This window comes from Parus major, chromosome 9 (assembly GCF_001522545.3).
Source record: "Parus major isolate Abel chromosome 9, Parus_major1.1, whole genome shotgun sequence".
Lineage (NCBI taxonomy): Eukaryota > Metazoa > Chordata > Aves > Passeriformes > Paridae > Parus > Parus major.
This window is the reverse complement of record NC_031778.1, coordinates 13,076,881-13,100,180: the sequence shown is the minus strand read 5'-3', so window position 1 is coordinate 13,100,180 and position 23,300 is coordinate 13,076,881. Positions and strand designations below refer to the sequence as shown.

At 48.5% G+C, this 23,300-nt stretch overlaps 1 protein-coding gene across 1 annotated transcript; it reads right to left on the bottom strand.

The window, feature by feature from the left end:
- Window positions 1–11,324: 11,324 nt before the first annotated feature.
- On the bottom strand, window positions 11,325–23,023 carry LSG1 (large 60S subunit nuclear export GTPase 1). Its single transcript, XM_015638314.3, has 14 exons — window positions 22,907–23,023; window positions 22,716–22,833; window positions 22,337–22,457; window positions 21,662–21,748; window positions 20,687–20,773; window positions 18,521–18,581; window positions 17,642–17,818; window positions 16,817–17,242; window positions 16,413–16,514; window positions 15,447–15,590; window positions 15,019–15,142; window positions 14,346–14,425; window positions 13,540–13,713; window positions 11,325–12,254 (listed from the first exon to the last, which is right to left on the bottom strand). Exons 1-14 carry the CDS (start codon window positions 22,985–22,987, stop codon window positions 12,075–12,077), a joined length of 1,962 nt encoding a protein of 653 aa, XP_015493800.1. The 5' UTR covers window positions 22,988–23,023; the 3' UTR covers window positions 11,325–12,074.
- Window positions 23,024–23,300: the final 277 nt, after the last annotated feature.

The following is a 23,300-nucleotide window of genomic DNA, read 5'->3' as shown; positions in this document are numbered from 1 at the left end:
TGCCTTGCTCTTATACCCTTGGCAGGAAGTGAGGACACGATCCCTGTTCACTGCACCCAACAAAGCTGTGCTGTGATGAGCAGCTTTAAATGTGTGGCACTGGAAAAATGTCTTTGAACTATTGGTGTTTGGGTTCCCAGTTTCTGAGACATATTTATCACAGCAAAGTTACCCTACTAAAAAAAGAAAACAAACCCTGGACTTGATTTTTATAGCACATGAAACCCTTGATTTCACTTTCTGTCCTTCAACGTCATTTTCAGAGAAGCAGCAGATCTTGCAGCTGTTCTGGTCCAGGCTGGAAGTTCACACAAGCCACCTCTGATAGCAGTAAGTAGCTGAAGTGCTCTGAAATCCAGGGTGAAGAGACACCTTGCACACCCTCCCACCAGGTAGCCAACAGAGATTTCTCTATTACAGCCATGCCACCAGGGATGGCAACATGGGCAGAACAGGGGCATTTCACTTCTCCAGGACTTCATCACAGATCCCAAACATGCCCCTGTCCTGCCAGGTTAAGGAACAACTCATAACCCTTGCTGTATCTGGAAACTGGACAATTTTAGCATGGTCCAGGGCAGATCAAGCAGTTATTGCTAAAGTGACTTCTGCAACCTTGTTCTCACAACACCTCCTGGGAAAGCGCCTGGCAGACTGGCAGCCAGTGCTGTTACAACAAAGCAGAGGGCTGGGAAGCCTTTCTTCTGCTTTGTGCTCTCCAATGGCTCTGCTTTCAGAGAGGACAGGAACCAAAGCCTGTGTGCAGCTCTTCTCCCTGGCATGGCGCCTCAGAGAATGAAGTGGGTTATGCTGTCTGGTCATTTGACCCTCCATCAGTCATCCTCAATAACTTTTTCATCTCTGTTATTTCAATTAAATGGGCAAAGTCCATGAGTTTATTATGATCTGAGACACAGTGCTTCTGCAATGCCCTCTGATGCTCCGGTGGCTCCCCCTCCGCCCCGCAGACTGGCACCACTGCTGTCGGGACTGCTGTTCCCTGCCCACATGGCCCAGCACCAGCTGGAACAGAGCAGGAGCTAAATGTGCTGATGGACAAAGAACATCTTATGCAAGGGCTGGAGAAGGTCGCCTCACCTTCAAGACACTGAAAAGCAAGGCAGGGGAGCATTGACAGTGTGGGAGCCCAGTTCTCCTGCACTGGGGAGGCTGGGTTTGCTGGTGGGCAGCAGGCAGAGCTGCCCAGATAGGGAGCTCCCCGGGCTACAGCCAGCCCCGTGCACAAGGTACAAGGTGAGACCACGTTAGAACATCATTTTGTTTTTCTGAAACTACCGACTTCAGAAGTTACCTGTGTTTCCTTTGCCCTCTGCTTTCCAAGCAATACTGCCCAGGCTCCCTCCATCTCTCCAGTCTTTCCCCAGCAAGAGCCAGGCCTGGAGCAGTGCTGTGAAGAAGCCAGGAGGGTCAGATAGTTGCTGACAGGAGCCAGGGTTCGCGAGCGCAGCCGTGGCAGTGCCCTGACAGACCTTGCAGTGCTGCAGCCTGACAGCAATAGGCAGTTCTGGGCTTTCTCCTTGCCCTGCTCTTGCCAAAAGACGTTTTCCCAGTGCGCTCTCTTGAGCTCTGTGGTGTAGCAGCTAATGCTGAAAGAGAAGCTGCTGGATCCCTTCCACCATTCCTTGCCCTCTGGGGTACTTTTTTCTCTATCCATGAGGTTTTAGAATAAGAAAGGTCTAATTAGTTTTGCAGCTCATAATTACTTTTGCAGCTCCACCCTAACAAGCAAACTCATCTGCTTCCCCAGGACAGATCATGCCATGGCAAACACCTGGCTGCTTAATTGCTCTGAACAGCTCTTGGGGCTCTGCAGACACCCCGGGCCAAGCAAGCGGTGGGTGCTCTTGGGGGCTGGGAAACCCAAAGGGAGGACGGTGCAAGGAAGAGGAGTGCATGTCCCCCTTTCACACTCAGCCGTGCCTAGGAGGTTATCCTGTGCACTGCAGCCTCTTGCAGCCTTCCCTAGAGGCAGCATAGCAGGTGCTGACTGGAGACCTCCAAGTGCGCTGTGTCACTGGAAAAGGTTTTTGGGGCCCTTGATGGCTTCATCTAAGATTGCCTGACTCCCAGGAATCTGGCTGGATCCTCTCCATGGCTACAAAACTGGCAGAGATGATCAAAACCAGAGGTGTCTCCTCACAGTCCAAAGCAGCTGAACTCCTGTCACTCCATGGAGCAGAGGATACCCAGCAAACACTGAAACTACAAGATCTGCCCAAACCTGACCTGGTGCCAGCCCTGTCCCTGGCCAGGCTGGTGACCTTGGCTGAGCACATCACCCCCCAACACTACTCGGAGGGGCAGGGGCTGAGCAGGCAGCTGCATCCGCAGCCCCTCAAGAAAAGCCTCCTCTAAAGCTGCACCCGCTCAGAGTATTCCCACTCTGGCCATTGTTTTGGGAATGACTGGAAAATGTCAGCAGGGCACTGGGTGCGGGTGGGGGGGGTCAGGAAAAAGGAAAAAGAGATGATTAGATTTTTTTTAAAATCAGCCAATAAATTATATTAACTTTTCCATTGACCTTTTGTGGGGTCACATTATCAGACTAGTGAATGTGGTTCATGAAGATAGGATTATGCTCAGATTTCAAACTGTGCAGAAAGTGCATCCCAAGCAACATGCCAAAATGGAAACGTCAGTTCTGCCAGATGGGTGTGCTTCTCGTTATCCTCCCAAGGAAAGCCAGATCCACCACCTACAAATATTGTATGTGTTATTAAAAGGGTCTGGTCCCCAGGGAGGCTGGGAATTGCATAACGTCTGCCTTTATCAATGGTGCCTTTTACTCCTTTCCCTTTGAGACTGTGGAGGCACAGGAGCGGACTGTGGTGGCACAGGAGCGGCCTGTGGAGGGACTGGCTTGCCACAGGCAGCCAAGATGACTTTATCCCCCCTGCTCGGCCAGCTTGCCATGGAGCAGACAGCTGGGAGTGGGCAGCTTTCCTTGGCCAGGGCAAGAACACTGGCTTGGCATCCTGGTGCTGCCTTTGGGGTGGGAAAATGTTCAAAGCATGGGGTGGTGGGGAAGAGGATGTGAGGGTGCAGCTACATGTGCTGGGTGCCTGAAAGGGAAGCACTGCTGCCCACGGCTGCTCCAGTCTCTGACAGGGTTTAGTAGGTGTTGGCAGAGCTGCAGCACTGGGCCACATCATATCAGCTCCCTATCATGAAGCCAGCAGCAACCACGCCTTCTCCAGCTATAGCATCTTCAGGAGTGCCCCAGGGAGCAGGCAGTGTGCCAGCACACAGGGGCAGTGACCCTGCTGCCCACACGACTGTCCAAGTCCTCAGGGCTTAGAGAGTTGCCCTGTCCCACAGACTGCAGCCCCAGCACAGACAGAAGCCTCCTCTCGGCCCCTGCCAGCCCAGCATGGCCAAAATTAGCTTCCCCTGTATGCCGGGTAGAAGAGCCACAAATGTATCTCAGAAAAGCATTATTGTATTCCTTGAGCCCTATCTTATCAGGGAAGGGAAAATGGGACTTTGACAAATTGCCCTGCAGGGGCCAGGGTGAGCACATGATTTTCGGCAATTGCCCACCCTGTGGTCGCCAGTGGCCACTATTGTTCCCAGAACTGGCTGTGCCCTGTGGACTCTAGGCAGCCATGACCCTCCTGAAGGGAAAAGAGCACAGGGCCCTGGCCACCCTCACCTTGGCTGCACCCAGCCATTGTGTTTGCAGGTGGGGGTGCAGCTGAAGTTAGACTTGATCCCTTTATCAGGAGCCTTCAAGTGCTGATAAGGTGACATCGCCTGCCTGGAGCAGGGACTTGAACTCTTTTGCAAAGGGAGATGGTTATCAGCAGTCTCTGGCAGGGCTGTGCTGGCTCTGCAGCCTCCCAGCTGGAAGCAGAGCTGAGCTCTGAGCCTGGGACAGATAGGAAGGGTTTGTTTTGCTTTGCACAATGGCTGCTCAGATCCTGTCCAACAGCCAAGCAGAGAGCACGGCAGAGCACTTCAAAGACACTCAGCTTAGTGCTGTCACCACACAGGGGATCCAGCGTGGCCAGCAGCTGTCCTGCCCTGGGACACTCAGCCTGACCCCAGGGACAGCTTGGTCCCTGAAATACCCATTGCAACAGGAGACACAGTGTTCCCAGTCCCAGAGCAAAGAGGATCATCATCTGAAGAGCTTATGTCATCTCACCAGGAAGTCTAAGAGGCACCCACAAACCCATCTCTGCCTGAAGAGCATCCATGCAGGGAGGAGAGCAGGGAACTCCTGTGATCACTCCAATCCTTGCTGCTGCAAGGCCACCTGGGGACCATGCCCAGCAGGGTCGTAAGGACCGAAAACCTGTTCAATGGGTCCACAAACCACATTCTCTGGCAAAGCAGGGAGGTGCTTGGCTCACATCTGCTGCAAGGTTCAGGGTAGGAGAAGACCACGGGGTGAATGATGGGCAGTCATGATCCTGCAATGGGGACATTCCTGATGTTCCACAGGGGACCCCTGCCTGGCCTGCTCAGTTCACCTGGGAGGGGGAACAGCACTGGGACCGTGATGGATGCCTGCAGCCAACCTCACTGCATGTGCAATGCACTGGGAAGTGCTTCATCTCCCTAAGCACAACTGTGGTTGCTGGTGGGGTGATCTCCACCAGAGGTGCTGGTGCCAGTGGTAGCTCTCCAAATACCCCAGCAGAAGCAGCCAGTGAGGGTTACTGGGAGCAGGCAGAAGTTACAGCAAATCACGTTTCACAGCTGTGCAACACCTACCTGGTGTTTTGGTGCTGCATGACCTTTTTGGCTCTGCTGCTGGCTCCTGCTTCCCAGGGCTGGATGAAGGGAGAGATTGACAGGTGCTGCAAGTGTCAACCATGCTGACATCAGCAAAGCTGCTGCTGACTCCGGCATTCCTCCCTATGCCTACAGCTCAGCCCTCTGCTTTCTAGAGCTGGGTTGTCAGAGTGAAACCAAATAGGAAAACCCTAGGCGGACTGAATACAAGATCTGAAAGGGCTGAGGCCACTGATGTCCCCTTGCTGCACCTCAGGGCAGAGGACAAGTGCAGCTACTGGAAAATTGCAAACCACAGGGGTGTGTGATGTGCCCCAGACCCTCTTGCACAGCTCTTCCCTTGGCCAGATCCCTGAAATGTCCCTTCCCTCAGCCTGACCAAACTCCAGTCTGCACCTTCATGGCTCCCACCCTGGGACCCTCATGAGAAGGGACCAGGCACTGTTTGAGAGGCACAGCACCCACCCCACTGCCTTCTGAAGTGAGCAGTCAATGACGGCAGCCCTTGGGACACGCATCTGGGGCCACCCCAGAGCAGGTCAGCACGGGGTAACCTCCTGCAGCCCACCCTGCCGCTCCCAGTGCCTCAGCCTGGGGGCTTCCTGAGCCAAAGAGCCAGCCCTGGCCTGCCTCCCTGAACTCCTCTCATCATTCATCCCAGTCTTGCTGCCCAAAAATAGCCTACAATGATTTCCGCAGTTAATCTGGGCCTGCTCTGAGCCTGCAGGCTCTAATCTGAATTTAGCTCTTGTCAGCTTCATTTCAGATCTCAATGTCCCCTTACTCTGAGACACAGCAGAGGCACTCCTCCTTTCCTTTCCTCTGCTGTGCTAATGGTACCCGCCCCATCACATCCCCTCTTTGGGACAGGACAGTGCCGCACAGGCTCACCCCTATCCTTACTGAGATGCCATATGTGCCCCTTGTGCCTCTTCTCGTGGGGCCTGCCCAGTGCTGTATACACATCAGATTGTCTTCCTGCCCTTTCCCAACCAGCTCTCACTGTATTGCTCCCATGGCCAGCCTCGTCTTTGGCAGTACCTAATCCTGCTCCCAGCCCTGCCCACATGGACACTACTCTGTCCCAGAGAGGGAGAGGGGTTGGGGCAGACCTTAGACTTGCCTTTCAGTACTTGAAAGGGACATGCCAGAAAGATGAAGACAAACATTTTAGCAAGGCCTGTTGTGATATGACAAGGGTTAATGGATTTAAAGCGAAGGAGGATTAATTTAGATTAGGTATAAAGTAGAAATTCTTTACAATGAGGGGAAAGACAGGAGAACAGGTTGCCCAGAGAGGTGGGCATCCCAAGAAACGTTCAAGGAAGGGTTAGATGGAGCTCTGAACAACTTGATCTAGCTGAAGATGTCCCTGCTCATTGCAGGGGTGTTGAACTAGACAGTCATTGAAGATCCCCTCCTATGGGGATCATCAAACTATGCTGATTTCTTTTGCAAGAATGTAAATGAAGGACACAGATGGTCCCATGGGATGGGGCAGGAGCAGGCCAAGGTTCCTGTTGGTCCAAGGCTGATTGTGAGGCACTGAGAACACCATGCCTGCTGCACACCCCTGTGACAGCCAGACCTGCCGGCTCGGGAGATCCCGGCTCACACAGACATCCTCCTGAGCTTTAGACAGCGGCTGAGGTGCCCACCCCAGCGACTGCAGCAGAGACTTTTGTTTCACTTGAGGTTATCTTATCGCCATAGGAAAGGCAATACAGCAGAAGAATTTCCTTTCCTTTATGTTTCCAGCCTTTCCATTGTCTGGCGTCTGGAATTCTGAGCCTTGCCATTCACCAATGTGCTCAGGCTTTTGGAAATATGAATGCAGGACCTTCTTATCAGCAGGAGCTCTGCAAAGGCTCTTTTTGCTGCTGCAGCCAAACCAGGCAGGGTCTGGTGGCCCCAGGCCCCATCCTCACCCCATTCATGAACTGTGCATTTTCCACTACCCAAGGCAGGTGCCAGCTCAGTTCATTCAAAAGGATGGCGGTGCCAGGCAGCAGAGCTTGATGAGAATTGACCAAGGCATTGAAACACCACGGTCTTCCATTTCTTTCTTCTTTACATGGCAGACCATGAGTGCTGGGTCAGCCCCCCACACAGAGCACTGAAGACCCACAGCCTGCTAGCCAGGGATCACCAGGAAGCATGGTGGCCACCAGCAGCAAGCCACAGTGAGGACTGATACTTTCTACTGCTTTGCTGGGTAGATCAGATGGTTTCAATTCCACTGGGCATGGCTTGTAAGCCTAAATGCAGGGGGAAACAGCAGCACAATCACAAGAGGAGACCGATGGGTTTGAATCCAGCTGTAAGGCTGCACCTCTCCCAAAGCCCCAGCTCTAGAGAAGGAAGCCATCAGTGGTGAGAAAGGGGCATGCCCATGCCATGTCTCAACAGGACAAGAGTGAAAGGTGCTAGGAACTGTTCCTGCTCCACCAGGCAGTGCTTTAGGCACAACATAGCATGGCAGCCTATGTGGCACCCCAGAGCTTCTCACCTTCCCCCAAAGAAGCACCTTCTGCAGCTTATTGCTTGTTTGGCTGAGGTGCTTGAATATCCTGGAGGGGCTGCAGCTTGTCTGAAGGTGCCTGGGCACAGCACAGAGCAAGGCTGAGCAGCAGGGCTGGACTGGCTCCACTGCACCATCACATCCTCAAAGTCCCACTGTGAAGAGAAAGGAGCAGGCAGTGCTCCAGACAGGTGTCAGGGAGCCCCAGGCAGCTCCCTGGGCAGCATGGGCAGCAGCCTCCTTTCAGAAAGGGGAACTGGTTGCATTTGGAACTAGAAAGCTTTTGGTTCTCCCTTTCTCTGTGGCAAAGTGCAAAGCAGAATAGTGCTGGTTTCCATTTTTCTCACATACTGCCCTCGCTGCCCTGACACGGTGAGGAGAGGGCTCAGGAGCACACAGAATGGCCAAGCAAGATATGGAGTGGGACAAGAGTGGGAGAATCCCTTTTCCCTGGACCCACACAGCAGTGGTTCCTGAGCATCCCCCTGCACTGCCCTGAGCACAGCCAGTTCTGAGATGCTCCAAGCAGGCATTTGCTGAAAATCCTGTGAAATCCCAGATGAGCCTGCACTGGTCTACCACTGCTGAACAAAACAAAGGGGCACTGTAGAGGCTTCCAGCTTCCCTTTGCTCTGGGCAGGCAGCAAAAGCCTGGCTGGACTGCAGGACCTTCCCTCATGGATTATGTTTTCAGTGCTTAGCCTGAACTCCCAAGTGACAAAGGGCTGGTGACATTTCCAGAAAGGCAAACCCAAGTCTGCTCCACCCAGCACGTGCAGTCCTCCTGCCCTGATACCACCCATGGGACAGACCCTTTTCCCACAGCCACAGCAAGAAAGAACACTGGGGCAGAGTTCCTCTGACTCAGTAGAAGTTTCTTTTCCTCTTGTCCTCACCATGACCTCTCTTCATAGTCCAAGATGTCTTGGGCACCTCAGGCATTTAGTTTGGAAAGATTATTTTCTGAGGTATACTGAAGAGCTACTCCCTGCCTCTCTCCCAGCTAATCCAGGATATTTTTCCCCAATAGTTTTTTTCCTTCTGCTGCAAAAAAAGAAAAAACTCGTTAAAAAAGCTAGAGTAGAGCCACCACACAGGGAAGCACAATATTGCTCCTCACAGACAAATGGGGTAAAGGAACCTGCAGGGACCAGGCAATGGCATGAAGCTCCTCACAGGAGGGAAGGAGCTGTGACCAGAGAGGAAAAAAGAAAGATTGCTTCTTACTGTAAAGCAACATGACTCAGGACAATTAGAAAAGAGTCTCTCAATTTCTATAGAAACAGTCTGAAAGGCCCTGGCCTCAGCTGCTGCCTTGCCATGGCTGGAGTCATGCTCCCCACTGTGGCTCCTCTTGGCCACCTCCTTGCCAGGGTGGCTGGGAGGGAAGAGCAGCTGGTGAGCCACTCTGCAGGGGATGGTGGGGAGTCCCGGGGACCCACACCCCTGCTGGCATCCTGAACTGAAGCAGGACCCAACACTGCTGCTGGGGGCAACAGGCTGCTCCTCTGCCTGGGCAAGGCCGGCCCCTAATGGCAGGAGAGGGGGAGTTCAGCCTCCTCAGAGACATAACAGAGTAGTTTAGGTCCAGGCAGTGACTGCAGAAAATCTGCGAGATCCCACATGGCAGTCCCGTGCTGCAGACTCCGTTTGATCCTTGACCTGAGACTTTGGGAAGAGATCAGACACCTGACCCTGACAGCCCCACAGCCTGCAGTGGGGTGATGGACAGAGGACTTGTTTGTGTAGTGCTGGCTTTGCCAAGCTGAGGGCAGCAAGGCTCCTACCTCACCTACCACCAACTGCACCCACAACAGTGGCTTAGAGATTTGCATCCTAGCATCCCCTACCCCTCAACTGCTCACCCATGATGCTTCAGGTTTCAGGAACAGAGTAAAAAGTACTGCTCTTCCTCAAAACAAGACTGCAAACCACATTTTTGTAGTAGATAGCTAGCTTATATTGCAGCTCAGACATGCAATGGCAAGTCCTATGTGTGAAGCAGAGCCCCAGCTCTCTGGATGTCCAGGGCACAGGTGGTGAATCCACCACAGGCTGCCAGTGCTGCCCCGCAGGTGTGACACCCAGTGCCACGCACAGCACAGACTCACCTGTGTGTCTCCTGAGATACCAGGTGCTGTGAGAGACTGCAGGCTGGTGTGAGACTCCCTGAACTGGGCAGGAGAGACCTGCAGGGAGAACTGTAGCTCTCAGTGCAAGTGCAAGATACCATAAAATGCCAGTTCAGGTCCAAATCATACTCCCAAACCAGTTCTGCGTTTCTGCTGCAGGTGTCAGTGCTGGATGTAACATCAGCCAGGAAAATAAGCTGCTTATATTATAAAGCAAAGCTGCCTGAGAGACAGAGCACTGGGGGGCTGGAAGTGCTGTGGATCCCAGGGACTGGAGCCAGTTGCAGCCTGCACACTCCCTCTACACGCACAAGGCACTTGAAGAAAACAGCACTCCAAAATGGAAACTGGCCTTCTCCAGAAAGCAGTGGAGCAGCAGAGGCTAATTCACAGGTGGCCAGGGCAGAGCACAGTGTCTCCTTTGTGTTGGCTCTGACAAGTGAGCAATTCCCACATGGCCCCATGCCTGCCAGCTGCTACCATGTGCTGTACTGAGCTGTCAGCAAGGCCCAGCTGGCATTGCCCAGGGAAGGATGTGGTTCAGCAACACATCAAACCACCACAGGAAAGCATTAATTTACCTCTTAACTGTTTTGCCCACTGCTCAGTAACAGCATGAAGTATTAACAGATCTTTACATCCTTCTTCTGTTGAGGCAAGAGTCCTTCAGCACAGCAAGGAGCAGTTTGCATTTAACACCTGAGCACACAGTACTTGCTTGGTCATGTTTACATTATCCTCCATTCACTCAGGCAAACACTGCAAGTTGCTTGGCAGGTCTCATGGCCAAAGGTTTCTGCAAGCAACAGCAGTCCTCCCAAGTCTCAGGCCCTGGGGATTTCTGTCACTCACTGGATTTGGAAGGGTCAACACCAGCCAGTCCAGTAAAGGGGTTCATGGAGACCCAGCTAACAGGAAAGGGCAGACAATGCAAAGGAAGAGAACTTGGGTACATGCAACATCGGCTAACAATTCAAATGCTTCAAAAGGAGAAAAACAAAATAGAAAAAATGTTTTACATCTTCAATAAAAGATATTCCAACTTCAGTTTGACAGGTAATAGCCTCACACAAAACAGGACAAAAAGGAGTTTCTGAGCAATCAAGTCCCAAAAGCATTGTAAGGGACAAAAGCAGATACCTTTCTAGCAAGGAAAGGTGGAAAAGTCAGATCAGAGTGATTTGGCTAAGACACAACCTTTTCAGGAAACAAAGGCAAAGATCACCTTCTCCAGGAGAACTAGATTAAACAGTCTCCCTTGAGAATCTACTCTCCGCTACAGTACACTGATTTAAAATGCCATTGACCACATTAAATCAGTGTAATTATACTTTAACTTTACAGATGGCAGGGAACTATCTTCCCTCCAGTGATGTATTCAGGAAGTCAAGTGTAGGCACTCCAGGGGAAGCAGGAGCTGAGGTGAGAGCTCTGCTGTCCGGGGACCCTCTGCATACACCGTGCAAACTGGGTGTACAGGACACACACGAAGGGTCACAATGCCAAAACCAGCTTGGCTGCACACCCCACATTCGCTGTGGCTTTGCTCAGCAGTTCATTTCATCTCTCCATCCACATTTAAGGCCTGGAAAGTACAGAATTACAAGACAGCAATCCCTTTTTATAATATCAAGAGACCAGCATCATGTGTTATTCCATCACCTAAAAACAAAGCATGACTCGTCTTTGTGAGCTTTTCCAGCCCTATCATTACTCCTCATGCTGAACAAGGAACAAAGAGTTCTGACCAAGCGCACAAACATTTTCTCAGTAGGGCAGCTGGAAAGTAAATCTCACTTTAATCTGACCCCACGTAAGTGGTCTTCTTAGCATCAAATACTCATGTACTCAAAATCTGCTAACAGACAGTTCTCTGACATAGGGTAATGAGACAGAACATGACACACATATAGGAAGAAAAATCCCAAATGTATTTAAGGACAAATTAGCACCATATTTTTAGGCAGTCATAGGGAGCCAATGTTTTAAAATACCAGTGGGAAGTCACACAAAAACAACTGATACCAGCTCAGTGTAATAGATATAAAAGAAGCATTTTCCTTGCACAGTGTGCTGTGCTCTGCTCAAGCTGGGAAACAGGGAGTGGTTACTCATTCTACAGAACAGGGCTGAGAATAGCAGAGAAGGAAGAGGGCAATAAAGATCATTTTACCTCATTTGTCAACACACTAAAGCATTTTGTCAAATCAACAAATAAGCCTTAAAGGCCAAAAAAAAAAATAAAAAATAGGAGCAATAGTGTCTCAAATGTAACAAACATCACTCATTGAAATTTAACTGTTTAAAGATTTTAGTTTTACAGGGCTTGCTTGGATTGCAACAGCTATAAAATACATCCTTTATGGAAGGAAAAAACATTCCTGCACAGCTCCATCTGCTCCCATTGAAAGGATGTTTCAACAGCAGTGAAGCTGACTGGGCTGGCTTCCAGATAACAGGAACAGCCAGGTCTCTTTTGTTCTCAGAAGGGATGAACTCCAGCCACCAGTGCCCACGCTCATCCCCTGCCAGGCCAATCCACCACAGAGAGCTCCCAGGTGAGCTAGTGATGCCGACTTAGCTGGTTTTTTTTCCCCTCAATTAAGGCCTGTGAGACAGTGCAGTCCCTGCCCTGAAAAGGCGAGATACTGGTGCCACAGCTAAGCCTCCAGGTGCTTCGTGATCCTGCGGATTTTCTCCTTCTTGTTCCTGTTTCCATGTTTTTTCCAGGGCTTTCCTACCACATTGCCAGGATTCAATGCAGCTGCAGGCACGAGGCCACTGCCAGGCCGGTACCCCATGGCAGCCCGGACCCCTTTCATCAGGGCACGAACATTCTCCTGGAAAAAGAGACACAGCCACCAGTGACTGAGGAGAAGATGTTCAACCACTGCAGTATGTCAGTAAAACCTGACACAGGCAAGTTCAAACCCAGCAGGGCCTGCTCAGCCCCTGTTCCAGAGCTGCAGGAAGATCACGGCAGGCAGCCAAAGCCTGACAGCAGCTCCAGTTCTGCCAAGCTGTGCCAGGTCCCCAGCGTCTGCCACTGACGTGACACTGCACCCCAGCCAGTATCAGCTCCAGCACCAGGATGGATCCTCACAGTCTCTGCTCTATGCACATTTGTGTCTTCACAAATGAATCTGGCGCCCAGGAAAGCCACAGACCAAAATAAGTTACTCAAGTCTGGAGCGTGGGCAGCAGTGACGGGCTCACAGCTTGTGCCAGCACTTTGGGCAGACAGAGCAACAGTCTGGTAATCCCAAAAATTCTTTTCAGGTCACAGTTTTCTGAAATAGCTCGCTCTTTTTTTTGAAAAGAGCCTGAGTTCTTGTTTTCAAAAGGCATGATTATCTTAGCTGTGCTAAACAAATGGTGTTCACAACCAGCTAACCAAACAGAATGGAACATGCTGTCTATGACCCATCCTCTTCATGGCTAAGAACCTGTTCTAATCTTTGTCAGGTATGCAGATCTGGTCAGTTACAGATTCCATATTTCAGTACGAGTCATTATACACTTTTTCAGTAGTGTAGGGGCAAAACTGATCCCTGTGGAATCTAACAAGAATCATACAAGTTAAGAAAAAATCCCATTTTCCACTTAATTTTGAGATTTCTTGAATGGATTTTAAATAAGTTTGTATTCATGTGATTTCAGGTTCTGAGTGAAAACCTCCAGGTAGTACTAAATCAATTGTCTTGAAAAAGCTCATCACATCCTCTAAACACATTATCTCAGGAAAAGAATGTCAGCTTAAAGGACCTGTTAGTCCAAAACCATGTTCTGGGTCAGCTGCCATGTCATTCCTTCTTGTCTTTCTTCCCTCCTGTTTGTTCCAGATTGATGTCTGATTTCTAATGACAAGGATCACCCTCCTGCCCTCTGAAAAATCATCTGTGCACACCTCATTAGCAATCTTTCTGTCACCTAGGACATTCCCAGTGATTTAGGAGATAATAAAAAGAACAGAGGGCTCTTGGGTGGAAATTACATGCAGATCCCACAGCATCAAACAGCATTAACTCAACCCAGCACTTCCATCTTCAAAGTTGGTTTTCCCCCAGTAACTACAGATGAGTGCTGCAGCAAAAATTCCTGGAACAAATCTCTTTCAGAATATACCTGATGGAAAAATGTTTTGTCCACCACATTTTCAATCTGTTTTGCTTTGGTATTTTTCTCAGTCTTCACTTGTCCAGTAGCCTGCAGAGTTGTACTGTCAGGGCATCTCCGGTGTTGGTGCTGAAAATCATCTGGTTCGATACCAGGAGGTGGGTGGCAATATAACAGCTTCCCCTGTGAAAACAATGGAACCCAGTTATTACAAAAGAAACTCAGAGAGGAAAGAAAACAACTCCAAACCTAAGAGCCTGAAATTTAGGGGCTCACATTGGCAGACTATCAGTACACTTTATTTCTTCTCCCAGGCAACAACTGGCTTGACTCCTAAGTTTAAGTATTGTTCCACCTCTATGTCAAAGCACCATTTGTAGCTGCAGTGTCCAGCTACAAAAAACACAGAGCAAAACTCTGAGGAGCACCAGGGGATCCTACTAAGAAATTATCAACAATAAGTTGCCGAGAAGTGCGGCAAAATCATGCAGTATTACAACACTCAGAGCAACAGTCCTTAGTGCCAAATATTGGTCCAGCTGTACATTATGGGTTCATTTCCTGAGTATCTGATAGGTATTTTGGGGATATGATTATTTATTTAGCTGGCACCATATTTTTAAGCAATCACCTAAGATTAGGCAGCTTGAGAAATTCAATTTATTCTTTTAAAACATAAAAGCAGACAAATTTAAAAAGTCTTTTGATACATGGTGATTTTATCCAGAGAAATATAATTTACTATATTGTACTCCAGTGCAACTTTTAATTCACCAGTGAGAAGGGAAGAAAACCCAGATGAAGGAAGCACTTACACTGACATAATCTTTTAACACATATCGAGCTGATCTAGGCTGGTCTGGCTGTCCATGAGCTGTCATAAAGCCCCTCATATCTGGAAGAGAAATCCAAAATGTATTCTCTGTAAGTACAAGAGAATGTTAGTATGTTCTCCTCTGTTGCCTAACCACCCATTTGTATTCATTCTCAAAAACACTCCCTTAGAAAAAGGCTTCTCTTGGGGAAAGCAGGGGGGAAAAAAAGGCAAGAACTTTGGTGACTGTAAAGCATCCTGACCTGAAAGAAATTAAAAGAGCTGACAACTCCCTACTAGCAGAGAACTGCTGGGGTTTTATTTTTATTTTAAAGGCAGATGACAATTCACTGCACTCTTCAAAGTCTAATTCAGACACAGATGGTGGGAGGTATCTGGAAGGGTAAGAGCACCACACTATAGACTGGAAGGGCATTTCACCAGTATCTGTTCACCATCAGTACATCTGTCAGATGAGACTGGCAAAGCACCACTCCAACACACACAGGAGATGAGCCATTAACAAAGACTATTCCTGAGAGGAGGGCAAGTCCTAACAAAGAGGTCCAATGCACAAACCCAAGCTGGGCCTAACTTTACAATGTTCTCCTAAGGCTATGTTCTGGACTGTGCACACAGTGGAGGTGACAGGTTTTAAAAGGATCATCACTCACATCCATATGCTGTTAGAAGCTCTTCAGCTGTTGGCTTTCTATCTGGGTCCTCATCTTCCCTTGGCCTTATGATATTTATTCCATAGGTTGCTTCCAAAATGTTTCGTGGGATATGCTGGCAAACATAAGCTAGTGAAGGAAACCACTTCATGATTTACAGCTACACAAGTAATCTTGCCCTCATCACTCCAAGAGCACACACAAAGAATGACTTACGGATTTTGTTGCAAACCAGAAAAATAACACAAGTTTGACAACACAACTAAGTTGAGATGAGATAGGAAAAGACCAACACAGCAGGACTGTTTTATCCAGTGTGTCCCTCAAAGCATGAGCATGTGTGCTGCTAGCAGGGCTGGAACATGTTCTTTGGCATACTCCAGATCCAACCCTTCCGTGCACTCTCACAAACCCCGTGCAAAGGATATTAGAGAAATAGGTGGAACATGGTCCCTCATCTGATCTATAGGCAGAATTCCAGAACAAATCATTTCTGCCTTGGTAGAGACGAAAGATGGCATCACCAGACCAGGGCAATCACAAAGGCACAGGCCAGGCTCCACATACAGGGTCTATATGATAAATAACCCATTAGTTCACTATGGCAAGTCAGTGTCCATGGAGGAAAAAGGAACAACAAAAAAAATAAAAATAATTAAATGCATAGATGAAACATGGATGCAAATGACAATAAACAGAAATTCTACTAACACAGACACCCGTCCTGCTGGTCCCAGGCAATGAATTAAGGAAATGAGGTGTAGAAGACAGCAACACTTTTAAAGTTCCTAAGTAAGGTGTCCAGATGGTGGCAGCAAGACCTTCAGCTCTCCAGTCTGATGGGAAAGGAGCAGTCCAGAAACCTTTCACTGTCTTGGACTTTTTGACACAGCTAGGAGTTTGAAAAGTACAAATCCCACAATGGTCCCACACTATAGCACTGGAGTTGCCACCTCAAAATCAAAGCTTGATCAATATGAAAACATCTGGAAAACTACAATTATTCACAGCAATCATGTATACAGGGATAGTTTGAAACCTTGATCTTAAGCTGTGTGGAGGAAGACTCACTTTAAAAAGCTTCTCTCCTCGTGACTGATATTGGGAAAAAACAGGGACAAGGCAACTAAATAAAACCAGGAGATGGAAAACATGCCCCACTGCACAGCAGCTCTCATGAGTGACTCAAAATCAAGCATGAGTTTAGAAACAGGAATTAGTGTTCCAAAATTACACACATCAAGATGACCCCTCTCCAACCTACTCTGCTGGCCACAGTTCAGACTGGCAGAGTTCTTAGTGAGTGCATGTGGTCTCAACTAGGTCATAATGAAGCTCTTTTCCCCTGGGGAAAAATAAATGATAAAAAGACTGATGTTATTTGTTAGCAATACCTGGAAGTGTTTTGTACGGCCTGGTGTAGCGGACACTGACACCTTCTTATTTCCAAGGATTGTGTTGATGGTTGAACTTTTGCCAACATTAGGGTAACCCACCTATGATGACAAAGAAGTGAAATGTTAACAGGCAAAGGCAATGCCAAAAGACTGACAGAGCTCTGACACAAAAGTTCTTTAATAAAAATGTACTAAAAAAAAAAACTAGAGCAAGCAGGGGGCCACATTGAGCTCTAGGAACTTCAGTATTAATCTTTGCACAAAACCCACAGTGGTTTGTGCTTGCTAGTCTTTATACCCTTACAGGAAGCCAGGCTACCGGATGAATTTTTCCCATGGCGGGCACATGGAATTAAAATTTAGATTAAGTAAATTCCAGTTAAGCACAAATTCCAACTCACCAGCCCAACATTTACTTCCCCATCCTTCACCCTCGGTCCATCGTGCATAGTTTTGAATATCTCCAGCAGCTCATTTCTCTGTACCAGATGGCTGAAGTTCCTGACGTTCCTGTTCCGCTCCTGCACTCCATGCTGCACTGCAGCACCATCAGTCCTGCTTCCCATCCTCTCTGGCGCAGCAGCATTTATGTTGTCACCAGCTTCATCTTCAGAACAGGTTTGCCAGTCCTCCTCTTCATCATCTTTGCAGTCTTCATATTCATCACTGCTGTTATCATCACTCACCAGAACGTGGTTTACACTTTGCCAGGTGCTGCATGTGGACGCTCTTTCTGTGCTACTTTGTCCTGTGTTGTCGTCCTCTTGACTGGAGCCTTCATCCTCAGAACTGCTCGGGTGCTCTGCTCCCCCCTCAGCACCCAGCTCCTGTGGGAACAGCAGTTCAGAGGCGAAATGCAAAGACAACACCAAGCCTTGCTGCTGGCTGCAGCTGCTGCAGTGCAGGCAGCTGTCATCAGGCACAATCCAAGAGCTGACAACTCAGTGTTTATATCACACTGGAGTTTTTTAGAGGTCTTAAGTAGGATGTAAGAAAAACCAGCCCGTTTCAGGAAAATTACAAAAGTATTCCAAGAGGGACTGTTCACAGCTTCTCTGTGAAGTCATTAAGAAGTTCCTCTCCAGAATAAGTGTGTGCACACCCACATTATTTTTTAAAAAATTATTGAAGGATTAATATTAAGGATTAATTATTAAGGATAGCTGCAAAGCAAGTTACCAGCTGCAGCCAGCACAGACCTAGTTTGAACTGGTCACCTACAGTACCTTTGATTCTCCACACAGCCGCTGACACTCTGCCAAAGCTGACCAGAACACCACTTTGACACCCTCTTTCTCAAAGAACTGTGCCCAAGCATCACGTTGCTCCTCACTCAGCAAATCTGCTTTGTTGATCAGGATCATGTTCTCCTTGTCATTACTGACTTCCTTAACATAACTTTCCTGAAGAAAACAAGAGAAGGATCAGTTTGTACTCTGGTTTTGACTCCTTCCATCCCAAGGCAATATAAGAGCAGCAAGACAAATTACTTTGTGCAGCTCCATATAGTGTAGCCAAAGCTTACCACCCCTGGGTTCGTGGAAGTGTTGCTCAGCAGACAGCTACAAGAACAAATTGGAGCATGCAACTACCACAATACAGCTTGCTGCTGGCCACATGTGCAAACACCTTGTCTGCTTAGAGCTGTGACAAGATATTAATCAGCACCCTGCAGCAGGAGCTCCTAAGATAACTATTTGAATAATTTCATGTCCCCCTGATGCAGTGTTCTATAGTCTATCATTACAAACTTGTCACTTCAATAACTTTTGATCCTTTGTAATCCTCACCCACTTTTATTCCACTATGCTTTTATATAAGACAATTCCCTTATGTGAAGACAGTTCTATTGGATAATGAGGAATAATATAATATCTGCAATGTAACATCTGCAGAAGTGCCTCTGAATCCACAACATTCTATGTGAAACACCAAAAGACAAAGAAAAATAATTTCATGCCAGAATACTTGCATCAATTAATAAGATACCCGATTAGGCATAGCAGCAAAACAGCTTCAAGGTAGCTGAATGCATTAAACAAAAATATATATATAAACATTAGGACATAAAACAAAGACAATATTCAAGAAAGTGGTTTACTTACCAGATCTTGACATCTAAACAGAAGGGGGTTTCTGGCATCTACTATCTGGACTACAATATCACTGCAAAAGTAAAGGAAAACTCCATAAAATACTCCTTCTTACCTTGCCTCCAAGGAAGCAGAAAGACACATCAATTATTCACTTTTAGGTTTTGCTTGGAATTTTAAGTTTTAACTGTATTATCCTACTAAATACCTTTACTGAACAACAGTGCATCTCAGCAGCCCACCTGTCCAACAGAGCCATGTTTGTGCTACAAATACTGCCATATAGTGTTTCCTCCTCACCTGGCTCATTCTCCTGTACAACTGTACAGCCAGCAAGGAGGAAGAAAACATGCCAGTTTTGCCAACCCATCTACCATTCAGAAATGCTCAGCAGGCAAGAACCACAGTAGTTGTACTCTGTCTTTTAGAATGGTATTAGAAACTGTGATGACACAACTTTATTTCTGTCTATTCTCATCCTCAGCTGTGGCAGTGTGGTTATGAAGATGAAGAAGACGTGGTTTTCCTACACAGCGAGATATTTTGGAACATTGTTGTCCTCCTTGCACAGAACAAGATGTACAAAGCCTCCCACAAATGACCTGCAGATTCTAAGTGTTTGATAGCAGGTATTTTCAAAAGTTCCTCTGTGCTCTTTTTGTCATAAAAAAGCATAAAACAATGAAAAAATAGCCTTAGACTTCAGCAAAATATGTTGCTTCCCCATGTAAGCAGGGTCTTGCAACATGCTTTTAGGAAACACCTTCCAAACCCAGAGACAGGTGGCCACCACACAGCAGGACTCATTAGTTCCACACAGTAATTAAATGCAATGGCTTCAGATCCCAAAAGCATCCATGCTTCTTTTGTCAAAAGCAAGGGAAAATTTAACTACAGCCTCTTCTACTAGAACTTCTCCAGGCAAGTAATTTAAAATACTGCCATCACATGCTGATTCTATTTGTTTGACAGGGATTCCTGTTAAGTCAGGGCAGCTTCAGAACACCACGGGTCAAATGGAAGATTTTCAAGCCTCACTAGGCAGTTAATTATGTATTAAAAAAAAATAAAAATCAATAATCCCCCCAATGGAATAATTTAATAAGCCACATGGGTACAAAGAGGGACTGCACAGTTACAGACATTCAAAGATCAATAGGAGAGAAAGCTGACACCATCATACTGGGATGGGATACAGAGAAGTTACTGAGCCACACTGCTGGGAACTATTCTGAAGCAAATATGTGGAAAAGGCTGATAACAGATAAAATTATCTGGAAAGGTTAAAGGACTAAGTGAGTCTTCCACTCACTTCTGAGACAGCATTTTTGCTCTACATGAAATATAAAGCTTCAACAGGAGCAGAAAGGCACTAATAACACATTCCATTCACTTCTAAACCCCCAGTACTCTCACACTGCACATCATGATACCAAACACTGGACATTCCTGACCAGCACTCTCCCAGCCAAAGACCCAGTAGCACTCTACAAAGCCCCTTCTGTGAAGGGACCAGCTCACCATGACCTCACTGGTGAAGTATTTTTCAATTTTAGGAAAGTGAGATGAGATGATCTCAAATTTAATTACTAGTGAAATTAAATGCCCCAGATAGATTAATGTAGCAGATAGAACTCTGATTGTATTACAGCTCAGCAGAGCAAAGCTATTCCTGTGATATGACAGCCTGTTGTTTTCTGTGCACTGCTGCAACTTCTCTGTATGGCAAAGGGCCAAGGAGGACCAAGAGGCTCCTTCTTTCCCAACATTATTTGGTCCTTGCCTCCTGAACGTCAGCTGCAGCTGTGTGGTTGAGAAAGAGGGGAATGGGTTAATCTTGGCAAGGGACCTCAAAGGCGCTTTCTCAAAGGAGGCCACCCATACTGAGTTACTGAGAAGGCTAAAAGCAGCAGCCACTGAGGAATCTTCAGAGACTCACAGTGAACCACCTGCAGATCACAGTGCTGACAGCCAGTAGGCACCACTAAGAAGCTAACCCATCTTCATATCAAATTTTGATCACTTCCACACAAAATCCCTGCAGTGCTGATAATAAAACATTACTAACTTAATATTTTTTCATGCGCTGAGATACTTGAAGATTGTCTCAAGGGCTGCAATTCATGTGAAAATACATTCAACATCACTTTTTAAAAAGAGGATAGCAAAAGACTTTACCTTCTTTCAATGACTCTCCAAAGCTGACGCCAAAATTCCAAGTTTCTTTCAAATGGGGTTAGAATTAATTTCTTCTCTTCCTCAAGGCTAAGGCAAAACAGAAAAAATGATGTTACGTTTGGTCCATGGCAGGCTGTAAGCTCACTACCAGTTCTTCCCTCAATCCAGAAGGCTTTAGTTTTGCAGAGAGCAATCAAACCAAACTCATATAGAGGAACTAGTTCTGATGTTTTTTCAAAGAGATCAAACACTGAGGTACACTGCTGTCAGTGGCACTGATTTAGTGGTGACACAATGGCTCCTGATCTTGTCAATGTGGAAGTAGTAAAAGATGGAAAGAACGAGAACTCATCAAGAGTCTGCCTGTGAAATTTGAGAGCCACGATAACAAATGAGAGAAGTTATCCCAAGTGCCAGCAGTTTTTTCTTAACTGAGTACCACTTGGAAAAAGTAATGAAATTTAGAGATGGTACCTGAGATACCTCCATATAACCTCTGGTGTATAGAGGTATTTGGTGTATAACTTGATGTTACCACCACCTGAACAACTTTACTCATGGCAAGTGTGGGTTTGCAGGGTGTGAGCAGATACCACCCAACTCTCCAAGCCAGAGGATGCAGTGCCAGAGCAGCACAAGCTGCTGTATGCAGGCTGGCAGCACTGCCTTCTCTTCAGAGCAGCACCGTTGCTCTTAAAAGACGCATCCAGTAACCCTCTACTTCACAGGCAAATGAAGAATATCACATGCCATCCTGAATTATTTTAAAAGAACACGCACACACAAGACAGCTTCGCAGAGCTGACCACAAAGACATGCTGGACTGTGGCTAGGATGTCCAGCCTTCAGGACAAGCACAGAGAGCTACAGAAAAGACATTAATTTTATTGGTCCAACAAGGATACATACAACCCACTGCTTCCCGTGTCACTAAATGCCACCAGCTACTTACCCAGCCACAAGTAGCATACTCACTGGGCAAGCTGTCGCCTCCACTCGAGAAAGCTGTCTCTCTCTGCTTGCTTCAAGTCCTCTGCACTGGTTGTCCTATCCCAGTGTGGCCTATAACAAGCATATTTTGGAGTGAGTGGTTAGAAATAGCAGTCCAGCTACATTACTTCAGTAAACATAGAGAACATAAACACCACACATTGAGTTATGCTGAGGTAATGGTGCAAATGTGCATGCACCTGTTTTCAGCAGCTTTAAGTACACCTTCTTTCTTTGTTCCTTCCAAACTCCATTACGAGGGAGCATGTACACCAGATACCACAAAGCTGTTTCCTTGAACTAAGTTTTGTAGGGTCTTTAAGACGGGGATTAATCTATTTGCCATTTGCAGACCTCTCAAAAGGCTTACCAGGCAGCTGCTATAGCACTACATATATATATATATCACTATAGTACCTGCTATAGCAGTGCCAAGCTTTGGGACAGGAAAGCCACACCATCAGGCCAGAGTCTGGCACTGGCAGCACTTACATGGCAGACAGGCACCTGTGCTGTGGGTTACAGCTGGCTCATGCAGATTAGTTAGTGGCTTCTCCAAAGGCAGACTATTGCCAACCTGATGGCTGTCCTCAAGCTTGCAGCCATGGAGGGATCAGATCCCCACTCAGACAAGGGGCATCCAGGCCCTGCAGAACTCACCTCCGTGGGATGCGCAGGAACTCCTGATTCTCCTGGTGCAGCTGTCGAACACGCTGGGCCTCCTGCGCTGTGAGCAGGCCCGTGCAGCTCTGGGCAGACACGATCTGGGCATTCAGACGCTCTGAAGGGAGAGACAGTCGTCCAAAGCCACCTGTCCCCAGCCCTGCTACCCCTGTTACCCCATCCTGTCCCTGCTGGCCCCAGCCCTTGGCTCAGGGCCTCATCACCTGCCCCCAGTTCCAGCCCGGCCAGACCCGCTGCCAGCCCCCATTCGCACTCAGAACCCAGAACCGGTGTCCCCCGCCGCGGGATCCCCTCCCTCAGCCCCCGGATCTGCCTCCGGCCCAGCCGCAGCCCCGGGCCCGTCCCAGCTGCTCACCGGCCACGAAGCGGGTGCCGGCCAGCTCGGCCGTGGCCAGGAACTCCTCCAGCGGGCTCTGCTCGGGCGCCGACCGCAGCTCCGGGCCGCGCTCGGCGACCACCTCGCAGGCGTGAAGCTGCCGGGACAAGACACCACCGTCAGCCCGGGCCGTCTCGACCTCTCTCCCGCCTCCCCGGCCTCCGGCTTACCCATGAGGAGGCGCCGCGGCGCTCCAGCCCGCGCTGCCGCTGCAGGCAGCGCCCGAGCCCATCGCTCCGCTTCTTGCCCATGTGCCGCCGCCGCCGCCCCGCCGACGGAAGAGGAGGGCCGACCTCCGCCTTCTACCGCCCGCTTCCACCGCCCCTTCCGCCGCCCGGCCCTTCCGCCGCCCGGCCCGCCGTGCCCCCGCGTCTGCCGCCAGGCGGTGCCACCGGCCCGGGCCCGGCCCTCGCCATCCGCCGGCCCCCGGCGATAGGACACGGTCTGAACCTGCACAAGGGGAGGTTTAGGTTGCACGTGAGGAAGAATTTCTTCACTGAAAGGGTGATTAGACGTTGGAGTGGACTGCGCAGGGAGGCGGTGGAGTCACCGTCCCTGGAGGTG

Excerpts from the sequence above, each read along its gene's own strand:
- LSG1 (XM_015638314.3), bottom strand. The coding sequence starts at position 22,987 with ATGGGCAAGAAGCGGAGCGATGGGCTCGGGCGCTGCCTGCAGCGGCAG. Across the intron at positions 16,515-16,816 it reads GGGAAGTAAATGTTGGGCTG|GTGGGTTACCCTAATGTTGG; the intron begins GTGAGTTGGAAT and ends TTGTCATCATAG. Across the intron at positions 13,714-14,345 it reads TGTTAAAAGATTATGTCAGT|GGGAAGCTGTTATATTGCCA; the intron begins GTAAGTGCTTCC and ends TTGTTTTCACAG.